This window comes from Hyperolius riggenbachi, chromosome 4, assembly GCF_040937935.1.
Source record: "Hyperolius riggenbachi isolate aHypRig1 chromosome 4, aHypRig1.pri, whole genome shotgun sequence".
In the NCBI taxonomy this organism is placed as follows: Eukaryota; Metazoa; Chordata; class Amphibia; order Anura; family Hyperoliidae; genus Hyperolius; species Hyperolius riggenbachi.
Genome location: NC_090649.1, coordinates 192,403,828 through 192,417,084, shown reverse-complemented (window position 1 = coordinate 192,417,084; position 13,257 = coordinate 192,403,828). Strand labels below are relative to the sequence as shown.

Sequence of the window (13,257 nt, the reverse complement as noted above, 5' to 3'; positions counted from 1 at the left end):
TTACACAATATTAATAAAATTAATGAATTACACTTCCCCCCCCCCCCCCCCCAAAAAAAACACTTAAAAAAATCAGCTATAAATAAATAGTTGCCTTAGGGACTCAGCTCTTTTAATCTATATTTTATGAGGGGAAATTAATTTTACTTTACTGCATACTTTACTACATAATTATGGCCAGAACAAAAAAAAAACAGAAAAACACCTATATTTCAAAATAATATATTGTCGCTATAAATTGTGATAGGGACATAATTTAAACGGTTTAATAATCGGGACAACTGGGGAAATAAAATGTGTTGGTTTTACCCACAGGAGAATGTTTAATTTTAAAACTACAATGGCTGAAAACTAAGAAATAATGATTTTTTTCCTGTTATTTTTGTATTTTTCCCATTAAACCGCATTTAGAATAAAAAAATTCTTAGCAAAATGTACTACCCACAGAAAACCTAATTGGTGGCGAAAAAAACGAGGTATAGATCATTTTCTTGTGATAAGTAGTAATAAAGTTATTAGGGAATAAACGGGAGGAGCACTGAGGCCTGGTGCACACCAGAGGAGTTTTTCTGAGCGTTTTGAGTTTTTAAATCTGCTTCTAATGTTATCCTATGTGTCTGTGCACACTGGAGCAATGAGGCTTTGTAAAAAAAACCATAGCTTTACATTGGGAAGAGCTTTTAGAGGTTTCAAAACCTCTTCCCAATGTAATGCTATGGTTTTTTTTTTACAAAACCTCATTGCTCCAGTGTGCACAGACACATAGGATAACATTAGCAGCAGATTTAAAAACTCAAAACGCTCAGAAAAACTCCTCTGGTGTGCACCAGGGCTAACAGGTGAAAATTGCTCTGGTCTGTTAGGGGGTGTGTGTGTGTGTGTGTGTGTGTGTGTGTGTGTGTGTGTGTGTGTGTGTGTGTGTGTGTGTGTGTGTGTGTGTGTGTGTGTGTGTGTGTGTGTGTGTGTGTGTGTGTGTGTGTGTGTGTGTGTATGTATATATTCTGGATTAAGGAGCAATAGGGCTTTACCATTCCTTTGTAGTTATGCTAGTGTATTATCTGCAAAAGAATTTGTCTTGCAAGATACATTAGATACTCACACTTATTAAAGCAAACCTGAACTGGGACATATGGAAACTGACATATGTATTTTCTTTGAAGCAATGCAGTTTGCTTCACTGTCCTGTTGATACTCTCCCTCTAATAATTTGAGCCATAGACCTTGAACAAGCATAAAGATCAGGTGTTTCTGACTGAAGTCTGACTAGATTAGCTGCATGCTTGTTTCAGGTGTGTGATGCAGACACCATTGCAGCCAAAGAGATCAGCAGGGCTGCTAGGCAACTGGTATTTTTTATTTATTTAAGTATTGTTTAAAAAGAAAAAAAAAACTATGGCAGCCTTCATATCCCTCTTAGTTCAGATATACTTTAAAGGTACATTTTTTTTTTTTTTTTAAGGAAGATGCATATGCATACTTTAGGTCTACTTTAATGATACTTTTTACCTATAAATACAATCTGTATTTAAATCTTAGAGCTAAAGGCATAATGGATCACTTTACACCACTCATTACCCACTGGACCAATAGAAAAAGCTTTGGGAGGCAAGAGGGTCATGAGATTAGCACGTTCAGAGTAAATTGAATGGATTGTTTTTAATTTGTTTGTTTTTGTTGCTGAACTTTTAGCGATCTACTGTAGTTTGGCATTTCCATATGTGTAATATAATAATTCTAACCTCTGAGATGTCTAAAGGTGGCCACACACCATCCAATTTTTTGAATCTCTTTTCAATTTAAGAATTGCAATCAATTTATCTGACTGATTGTAACATTTCAAAAATATGTCAATGTACGACACACGTATGTTCAATTTTTCCCCAATTATGATTAAAATGATTGGAAACTGAGAAAATTGCTAGGGTGTGTATATTAATAAATGCACAATCTAACACACACCATACAATCTTTAAAAAAAATTGAAGAAAAATTTCTAGCATTCGGGATCGATAAAAATCGGAAAAAAAGACCCGGGAAATCCGATCATATTTATCAAATTGCTGTAAAATCGGATCATTTTATTGTATCGTGTGGCCACCTTTACAATTTTTTTCCTGATTCCTGTCAATTACATTAATCAATGATTCATCAGATTAGTGAAAGTTACAAATCTAATGTAAAAAATAAATTTTTCAGCGGAATCTGTCATACGGGATATGGTAGGACCAGACTGGAAAGAGCGGTGGTTTTCTTGGATATCTCGTACTGCAGAACAGGTAAATATTTATAATTATTATGAATGATTTCTAATGCACCATCATCTTCGATAAAATTGTCACATGAGGCACAAATAGAGGTGCGCAATACAGAGGTTTATTTATTTCAAATAGAGAAGTCTGTAGCATATAGAATTTGCTGTTTGAAAGCTATGCATATATAATTAAGGAGAATGTATTCAAGTCAATTATAGTTAGTTTCCTTGCTTGAAAAATATTGCTGAAGCACTGGGAACATCCCTAAATATGTCTCTTGATTAACACCTAATCAAAGTCCAGTAAACATTGAATAAGGAAACAAAAAACACACAAAAAAAAACAAATTGCAGTGAAGATTCTGGGATGCCAATTTAGGCCCCACCCTGAAACTGTGAGTATATCTGAAGAGGAACAGTTTCCGCAAGTAATTTTACATTGCTATAGTAAACCCTCTTTTCAACTATTCTATCGTAATGTGTTGAGTAATTTCCGGTATCTACAATCTTCACTCCACGAGCATGCCTGACAAGAAACTACACGTGCACACAACTATACTTTCAACATGCTTGCTGCAAGATCCTTGTATTTACAGTGGTTTGCAAAAGTATTCGGCCCCCTTGAAGTTTTCCACATTTTGTCATAGTACTGCCACAAACATGAATCAATTTTATTGGAATTCCACGTGAAAGACGAGTACAAAGTGGTGTACACTTGAGAAGTGAAATGAAAATCCTACATGATTCCAAACATTTTTTACAAATAAATAATTGCAAAGTGGGGTGTGCGTAATTATTCAGCCCCCTTTGGTCTGAGTGCAGTCAGTTGCCCATAGACATTGCCCGATAAGTGCTAATGATTAAATAGAGTGCACCTGTGTATAATCAAATGTCAGTACAAATACAGCTGCTCTGTGATGGCCTCAGAGGTTGTCTAAGAGAATATTGGGAGCAACAACAACATAAAGTCCAAAGAACACACCAGACAGGTAAGGGATAAAGGTATTGAGAAATTTAAAGCAGGTTTAGGCTACAAAAAGATTTTCCCCACAATCCTTCAGGGCAAGGTGAGACGTCGCCCCTCCCAGACGCAGGAACAGACAGCACTTCCCCTATAAAAGAATCAAATGGTTAGTCCACCCTCAGTGCTGTTTGTTCCTGCGTCCAGGCAGGTCGGCATCTCCCCTTGGGATGGAGCCTGTGTGCTGGGCTGCAGGTGTCTGTTCCTAGGGTGGCTGAGACGACGGTACTGAGGTCGTCTAGCCTTCACCTCACACTGGGCTGTTTCTGTGAGGTTGCCTACCTTTCTCGGCCGAATGTGGTGGAGCAAGTGTGGAAGGCACGGCTTTCCCTGCCGCTTGCGGAGGAGTCGGAGCGGGACAGGACCGGACGCTGGTAAGTCACGCGTGAGTTGCATGCGGAAGGATATCCGCATGAGGCTGGTTGATGCGTAGGTTCCGGCGGGTATGTCGGAAGCCGCGTTTTAAACCTATGGGTGCCGGTCCTTCTGTCACTTCCGGTTCCGGCTCTGGTCCCGCCTTGCGTGACGTCCGTGGGCGGAGCGGTTAAGGGAAGAGCATGTGCAGGCTGATGGTGGCGTTTGGTTGTTACTCTGCAGTAGACAGACTGCAGTCCTTGGGCAGGATTTAAATTTAAAGCAAGCTTAGGCTACAAAAAGATTTTCAAAGCCTTGAACATCCCACGGAGCACTTTTCAAGCGATCATTCAGAAATGGAAGGAGTATGGCACAACTGTAAGCCTACCAAGACAAGGCCATCCACCAAAAGTCACAGGCCGAACATGGAGAGCGCTGATCAGAAATACAGTCAAGAGGCCCATGGTGACTCTGGATGAGCTGCAGAGATCTACAGCTCAGGTGGGTTAATCTATCCATAGGACAACTATTAGTCGTGCACTGCACAAAGTTTGCCTTTATGGAAGAGTGGCAAGAAGAAAGCCATTGCTAACAGAAAAGCATATGTGGGGGACACAGCAAACATGTGGAAGAAGGTGCTCTGGTCAGATGAGACCAAAATGGAACTGTTTGGCCAAAATGCAAAACGCTATGTGTGGCGGAAAACGAACACTGCACATCATTCTGAACACACCATCCCCACTGTCAAATATGGTGGTGGCAGCATCATGCTCTGGGGGTGCTTCTCTTCAGCAGGGACAGGGAAGCTGGTCAGAGTTGATGGGAAGATAGGTGGAGCCAAATACAGGGCAAACTTGGAAGAAAATCTCTTGGAGTCTGCAAAAGACTTGAGACTGGGGCGGAGGTTCACCTTCCAGCAGGACAATGACCCTAAACATAAAGCCAGGGCAACAATGGAATGGTTTAAAACACAACATATCCATGTGTTAGAATGGCCCAGTCAAAGTCCAGATCTAAATCCAATCGAGAATCTGTGGCAAGATCTGAAAACTGCTGTTCACAAACGCTGTCCATCTAATCTGACTGAGCTGGAGCTGTTGTGCAAAGAAGAATGGGCAAGGATTTCAGTCTCTAGATGTACAAAGCTGGTAGAGACATACCCTAAAAGACTGGCAGCTGTAATTGCAGCAAAAGGTGGTTCTACAAAGTATTGACTAGTGGGCTGAATAATTACGCACACCCCACTTTGCAGTTTTTTTGTGTTTTTTAATGTTTGGAATCATATATGATTTTCCTTCAACTTCTCACGTGTGCACCACTTTGTATTGGTCTTTCACGTGAAATTCAATAAAATTGATTCATGTTTGTGGCAGTAATATGACAAAATGTGGAAAACTTCAAGGGGGCCGAATACTTTTGCAAGCCGCTGTATGTTTACTATTATTGTAGCTAACGCTGACGTACTTTTTACAGCATTTCACAGAGTACATCACTTAGGTCTCATCACTGACTGTCCCTTAGTGGAGCTCATAGTTTGGTTTCCCTACAACTTTTTAAGTCCAGTGTTTGGGGAAAGCCAATATCTTTGTGAGCTGCTGGACCAGTGGCTGCATACACACTGGAAAAGTCACAATACTGTACTTCATGATACATTAAAGCGGACCCAAACCAAACATTTTTTTTAATTCAAAATATTTAGTTGCACCACTCTGACACATACAAAAATAAATAAATACTCCTTCAAACCTATGAGCATTCAGTGCATGCTTTTCACCCTTCACTTTTCATAACTAGGGTTATACAGGTGGCAGCCATTAGCAATTCCTCCTTTGCTGGACACCTCCTGCTTCACCAGATTGCCGGATTCTTTCCCGGCAATATGAAAGGAAGGGACGGGTTCCTTCAATAAATGTAAAATATTTTATATTTGTCATCATGCAGCTGGAAAAAGGCTGCTATTTATTATTATAATTTAGAAAATAGATTTTATTTCTGAAATCTTGTATTTTTAATTTGGGTTCACTTTAATCTGAAGAACACGTGATGTAGTGGTATTACATGGCTTTTTAAGTTTTCTCTTTCAACAGTGCTTGACATGTATATCGGATCTACAGCAGTGTTGCCTGTATTTTTTTTTATTTTTTATGCAAACTGTAACTTTGTAGTGCAAGGTGACTGCATGCTTAGCCAGAGAGGAAAGTGGTGTTATGGTAGCCATAGGGATAGAATCTAGGCTCTGAATATAAGTTTTTTTTGAAGGGTTACATGAAGTTATTAGCAAATAAATATATTCAGTGTTAAAGAGAATCTGTACTGTCCAATTTGTACAATAAAAAACATACCAATCGAGTCACTGTGGTCTCCTGGATCCCTCTTTGCCGTTTCAGCCGCTCCCCGCCACCATGCTGGCTTTTACCACCATCGCTAGTTTTAGGCAGTGTTTACAAACAAAAAACATAGCCTCTAACCAGGAGGTGATGTTTGTGTATATACTGTATATATCATGTTACAGTATACTACAAGTTTTTATTACATAGTGAATTATCTGCACTCCAGTCTGGGATTCTCACAGTTTCTCAGCATGGGCAGCTCCCTCCCCCCTCAGACAAGTTGAAATTGAGAGCAGAGACCCTGTCCATGACTAATAAACAAAGCACACACACAGAGCCTGCAGGGGGAGTGGAGGGGGCGTACATAACTTCTCCCTGTCACAGCAGAGGCAGTGCAATCCTCTCTGGGTCGACAGAGCTTGACAAAAGAAGATCAGTTATATTACAGAGACAGTGCAACTAGAAAAGGCTGCAGTAATCCAGAACACATTAGAACAGGTATAGGAATTTATAGGATAGAAGAAATAAGGATGAAACTTTTGTTACAGAGTCTCTTTAAGATTTAAACCATGATTCATGATACACAAACATACCAGAAAAAGGTATCTGTTAGTTAGATAAAAGCAATAGATAAAAGCAAGGAATGATTGAAAAACATTCTTTCTCAACCGCGGGATGTTCTAAGAAAATATGTATGTATGTGTGTGTCAAAGGGGTTTTCAAGATGGTTTTATCCCCAACAGTAGGTACTTGGTAAACTCTGTTTTTCAAGAAGCAGTACAGCATATAATTATGTTAAGAAATATTGGACTAAAACACTTGAAATATTATTACTGTTATAAGGTGCTTATGTCACTGACTTCATTATTTGGAATAGATTAATAAACGTGTCTTGCAAGAATAGACTGTGGTGCCATCTGGAATATTTATACTCACAACTCCAGCATTGACTAGTTGCTTACTGGATAGACCACAGGGTATTCTTAGATCGTGTTCTCTACCTGTTGGAATAAGAATCAGTAGTAGTATTATAATTTCACAATTTTAGTAAATTATTTGAATTGGAACTTGTATGTGCTTTGACTTGTATATTTCACTATTGTAGACCACAAGAAATGAAACCAAGAATGAACTGGAAAAAATGATGAAGGTTAATGAAGACCATCCTGCATATCTCGCCAGTGATGAAGTTACCACAGTCAGAAAGAATTTAGAAACTCGTGGAGTTGAAGTTGACCCAGTCTTGGTAGGTACACGTTGCAACAAAGCTTTTTTTGTAGCCCCAAGCAATAAACCCATTGTTGCATGTATCCCATATCCCCAAAGAGGAGGCAAGCAGTAGACCATTGTGTAATCAGCACAACACAACATTTCTGGACAGCTTTGTTTCTCACCTGGGACTCCTGCCTGGTATCTAGGCAGCACTTTTCCTTCAGTTATGTACAGTACAGCAGCTGCATTTTTTTTTTTTTTTTAGTAAGAGGGATTTTTTGTTCTATTTTAGCCCCTTATACTCTCCTAGTGCTTCTGGGTAATCATGAGTTTTATGGGTATTCTCTAATAATATGCCACTAACTGTCCCTCAGTTTGGCTTAGAATGGTTGAAGACCATTTTGTAAGGTTACACATTTAACCTGTCAGCATGTGTTTAACATGTGGGAGGACACTGAAATTCCTAAAGGAACCCCACAGATCTTCCCTCCTAATTATTATTGTACTTCTCCTTTGGAACTCTCTACCACAGACTATCAGTAATGCTGAAAGGCTGGAAATTTTCAAATGTACCCTCAAGACATAGCTTTTCAGACAAGCTTATCATTTGTTATAGCGAGAATTTAAAGCTCACTGCCTCATCTGCTAACCCCTTTGTCTACTCCCTCAGTGTCTAACCCCACTACCCTTTAAATTGTAATCTCGTGAGGGAAAGGACCTCCCCCTTTTTTCCCATTTCCGTGCAATTTATCAAATAAACATCTATCAGTATTGGTGATGTTATTCAAACTACACCTCACTTGTGTCATTGGTTGTCGTGATTGTACAGTATGTTGAAGTGCTCATGTATCTATGCTCCCCATTATTGTATGTTTTGCACATTGTACAGCGCTAAGGGTCATGTTGGCACTCTATAAATAATAATTTTGTCCCCCTTATACCTCCTGTGTCCCCTTTGTACCTCTTGTGTGCCCCTTTGTACCTTTAGTGTCCTCCTTATACCTGTAGTGTCCTCCTGGTATCACCCTGTATCCTCCTGTGTGCTCCTGGTGGTCCCCATGTGCCCTCCTGGTATCCCCCATGTCCTGGTTTCCCCAGTGTCCTTCTGGTGTCTCCTGTGTTTTCCGCTGTCCCCTTGCGTCCTTGCCTGTCTCCCAGCTCCATGCTGCTCTGTGTCCCTGAGTCCAGCTTAAGCTTACGGGTAATAAGTACGTTAACTTGAATTGCTGTGTTTATTATTGGAACCGATTGTCTTGTTAGCAAGTGCAATGATTAGCCTCAATGACAGAGACCTGATCCCACCTTCAACACTAACGGCTCCAGTAAAAACACAGTGATTCACGTTACCATACTTCTTCCCATAGGCTGAGACAGTGCTTGGGACTCTGCACAGTGTGGAGCTGGCAGATGGAGGACGCTGGCACAGCAGAGGAAACAGAGGGCTGCTGCAGGTTTGTACGGTATGCACCGTACTTGGGGGTACCAGGAGCCGGTTCGAATAGCATTATAAGACACACACACACACACACACACACACACACACACACACACACACACACACACACACACACACACACACACACACACACACACACACACACAGCCACCACCGCAAAGGAAATGCTGAAAAATGCAGTTCTTGCGTGTTGAGATTTTCTCACAGGTGGAAGCAGGGGTTGGTCCTTCAGTTGACACATACTGTATGCACAGAAAAGGTGTAGCACCTCTTCTCTTCTCTTCTTTTATCAACTGAAAACTGTAATGACTCTTTATATTAGAGTAGCAAGTTCTTGGGCAGTGGGTGTAAACCCATGTCAATCACTACCGTGTGTGCACACGTTTGGTACAGAGACCCATCATATCTTCTACTATGTACCCCACCGGATGAGCACTGTACCCTGGGAGGAATGGTGCAGGAGGTAGAGCAGTATAAAAGACTAGTTTGCATGTGCAGAGTGCTTAGTCTCAAATCTGAAAGAAGAGGATAATGAAATAACAGTTGTAAGTGGACATTCTACCCCGTGCCATTGAGAATTACTTCTGGTTGTTTGGAAACTGACAGAAGTGTTTTCAGTAGAAGATGAATACATGGACAGTTTTCGGATGTCAGTTTCCATGTAGATAGGTGTGTGTATTTCATATCTTTGTATTTGCCATAATTGTGGAAAACACTTAAAACAAGGCCTGCAAGTACATTATACAGTTTACAGAAAACAATGCTATATTGTTTTTTGACTCACTTAATAAAGCCTTTTTGTTGTATTTGTGGATTCATAGATCAAGGACACATGGCATCAGGTTTACAGAAGGCATTTCCTGAAGTCGGCTCTTGGTCACTGTAATCTTTGTAGAAGGGGATTCTACTACTATCAGAGACATTTTGTAGACTCTGAGGTAAGGCACACTGCATCTGGACTATGGAAATCCCAGGAATATGTATTGTTCAGCGGGAGTGAGGAGTGGAAAATTTGAAGGGGCTGATCATCTGATTCCAGTTGAACCGATTTTTTGTTTTGTTTTGCTCAATGCTTTATAAACCATGGACATGGCACCAGTGGTGTAACTGATGAGCTTGAGGCCCCAATGTGAGCTTTACATGGGGCCCCAAGCTCTTTATTAAAATGGAGCACCATAACCTACCAAGGACAGATGTAGTGTTCTGAGAGGTGTAATGAGAGTAAGGAAACAGTTAAGGGTTACTACTGTTCAAGCCACATATAGAGGTGTTCATTACCAGCACAACACCAATGAAAAGCTAGGAAGATGGTTGAAGGAAGGCCCCTGTTGCTATGCCACTGCATTGCACCTTGATTGTATGTAGACTGGTCATGGAGCTGGAAAGTCATTCTGTTAAACTGTCCCACTGTTGTGCAATAGCAAGCTTCCATATTAATTCAGATGTACGTAGTCCACATTAAAGGACCACTATCGTGAAAATCGTCAAATTTAAAATACAGAACAGTTACTCAGTTCAACCAGGGCTGTGGAGTTGGAGTCGAGGAGTCAGTCGGAGCAATTTTTGGTACCTGGAGTCGGGGAAAAATGCACCGACTCCGGCTCCTAATGAATTTAAACTGTAATTAAAATAGAAAATATGATAAAATGTTCTATTTCTGAGATAAGTCATCATAAATAATTTATGTACACAGTAATAGCTGTGCTTAGTCCACAAAAATGAAAACCAATCAAAAATAGTTACTTCAATAAAGCAGTCCCCGTATTTTTAAAGTTAGATACACATATCTGCTTGTGACTGAATATATTATGTGTACACAGGATTCTTTTATATCTACTAAATAACATCTATGCTGTAAGAATAAAGCCTGATGTGTAGCCGTGTCACTAATAGAGATGGTCAATGAGATGCAAATAATTCTGTGCTGATGCTGGTTTATGCAAATGTGTGCACTTCCTTTGGCTCATGACATCAAATAATTTGATATGTTGTTAAATTTTGGTTTGGTGACTATGAATTAAAGGGTACCGGAGAAGGATGAAAAGAAAAGTTTTATACATACCTGGTGCTTCCTCCACACGTGCCGCTTCCACAGCCAGGAGCGTTCTGCATTTGCGAAATAGTGCTGCGCAGGTGTAGTACATTCCTGACGGTGGAGTGTGTGCATGCGCACTGCGTCCAACTGGCTCAAGTGCCTGGACTCCTAGCAGAAGATCCAGGTGTCGGAGGACGACAGCGAGGGACTGATTAGCCTGAAGGGGGCTGGAGAATGCTGTGCACATTGAACACAGAGGAGTTGTCTATCACCCATAAACCTGTTTCAGATTGTACATGAAGAATGTGTAATGGAGGAAGAATCTCCTCATTCCTCTGCAGAGTACCTGCATATCACTCTTACATGTACCCACAGTTACATTGCCTAGGGCCTGATAGATGTTTTTGTGCCTGTCTGTACTCTTACCAAGGACTAGTTTTAGGCCTTGTCCACATCTATGCAGCGCAGATGGCCGTGTGATTGTAACGCAACGCGTACGATCGCACGCCATCTGCGCTGCTACCCGCTGCACTGCTGATCCCATCCATTGACAGTGAATGGGTCAGCTCTGCACTTTCAGGCAGAATACAAGCAGCAGTACGCAAGTGCATCATAGCGCATCGTACTGCTGCACAGCGTATTAAATGTTAACGGCAAAAGGGCTGTCTATATCCTTTTGGCGTTCTTGCATGTAACCACGTCATACGTGCTTCCAAATGCGCACGGAAGAGCGTATGATGTGAACGAGGCCGAAGTCCATGACTAAAAGTATTAGTGGTAGAAGATCAGCTGGATAGCCAGGTAATTGGTATTGTTTAAAAGAGAATAAATATGGCAGCCTCCATATCACTCTCAATTCAGTTGTCTTTTAAAATTCCTAAGCGTTGGCAATTAAGAGATGCATTTTATGTTACATACTTTCAATCAACAAGATTGTAATATGCAAATTAGAGGAGTTCGGAGTTGGTGGAAATACTAACCTGAGGAGTCTTGAGGATTTTTGTACCGATTTCACAGCCCTGTGTTCAACTCCCAAAAAAGTGCAGTGAGCAGGGAAGCTGGCCAACATCATTTTATAAATCCTTTTCAGGGAATGTCTTTATAATTAAGAGCCTTGCTGAGAATCCCCCATGAAGAGATGAACTAGTCCAAAACCTGTTGGTTCTGACAGATTTCTACTATCTATTTTAAGTGACAGCAACATAGGAGAAAAGTAATTTATGGCTCATTTTACTCTGGAAGAAAAATACTTCTTATTTATATTTGTTTTTAATTGTTCTATTTTACAATTTTACATTTTTTTCACAATAATGGGCCTTTAAACTTCCAAATTCTCCTGATGCTAAGCTTTTCAACCTTAAAGGACAACTGTAATAAGAGGCTGCCATATTAATTTCCTTTTAACCAATACCAGTTGCCTGGCAGACTTGCTGATCCTCTGCCTCTAATACTTTTAGCCATAGACCCTGAACAAGCATGCAGCAGATCAAGTGTTTCTGACATTATCGTCAGATCTGACCAGATTAGCATGCTTGTTCCTGGTGTTATTCCAACAATGCTGGAGCCAAATAGATCAGCAGGGCTGCCAGGCAACTGATATTGTTTAACAGGAAATAAATACGGCAGCCTCCATATTCTTCTCACTACAGTTGTCCTTTAAGCTGGCGAATTCACACCCATATTAATGGCTACATTGAATTTTTGATAGTATGAAGCTGTAGCAGATTTACAAAGTCATTCTGCATATAATACTCGGCTATGGATATTTAGAAACAGTTTGAAAAGAGTGATTGATATACTTCCGCATGTGATGCTAAGTGCTCAGTTTTCTCGCTGTGTGAAATACAGTTGGATGATTGCTTCATAAACTGTGTAAGCTACCGCAGTGCTCCACACGCTCAGTATGGCACTTGTTTTGTTATACCACAGTTCATAGTACGGTCAACCTAGGCATGGCTGAGCTCTTCATGCTGGGACTGTGTGACTTGGCTGATCTGCTGCAGTGTTTTGTTTGAGCTCAGTTATGCTCTATGTTGGCTCTCCCACACTTGCTTCATTTTTTCAGTATAACTGGTCTTCATTTTTATAATGAACATCCTACCAAGAGTTGACCTTTTTGTTCAGGAATAAATCAACAGCTAATATCTTGCTGCTAATTCCAGTTTTAACATAAACAGCTGTAGTTATTCCTGCAAGATATCCATGCTTTGTTTAGAATTTAGAGGGTTGGATGGTGCCTTAGGAGGAAGTTCTGTGAAGCTGTCACTTTGCAAAGTAATAATAATAATTGCAGTATTTGTATATCGCCTTTCTCCTGTCGGACTCAAAGCTCTTGCGAGGCAGCCACTAGAGCGCACTCCGTAGGCAGTAGCAGTGTTAAGGAGACTTGCCCAAGAAACTCCTTACTGAATAGGTGCTGGCTTACTGAACAGGCAGAGCCGAGATTTGAACCCAGGTCTCCTGTGTCAGAGGCGAAGCCCTTAACCATTACACTATCCAGCCACTACGTAATGTATATCACCGGTGTTCTGAGGTATTTATGGACGCAACCATTCTTTCACATGCCACATTCAGTGAGTCACTACCTCGGAAATGTCG

General features: G+C 40.6%; 1 protein-coding gene across 4 annotated transcripts in view; it reads left to right on the top strand.

The window, feature by feature from the left end:
- The window catches only part of OPA1 (OPA1 mitochondrial dynamin like GTPase), a 130,886-nt gene that overhangs the window by 78,586 nt on the left and 39,043 nt on the right, over window positions 1–13,257 (top strand). For all 4 annotated transcript variants that reach the window (XM_068281165.1, XM_068281163.1, XM_068281164.1 and 1 more), the window contains 3 exons: window positions 2,197–2,276; window positions 7,062–7,202; window positions 9,446–9,562. In XM_068281165.1, coding sequence (XP_068137266.1) covers window positions 2,197–2,276; window positions 7,062–7,202; window positions 9,446–9,562 — 338 coding nt within the window. The remainder of the gene's footprint in view (window positions 1–2,196; window positions 2,277–7,061; window positions 7,203–9,445; window positions 9,563–13,257) is intronic.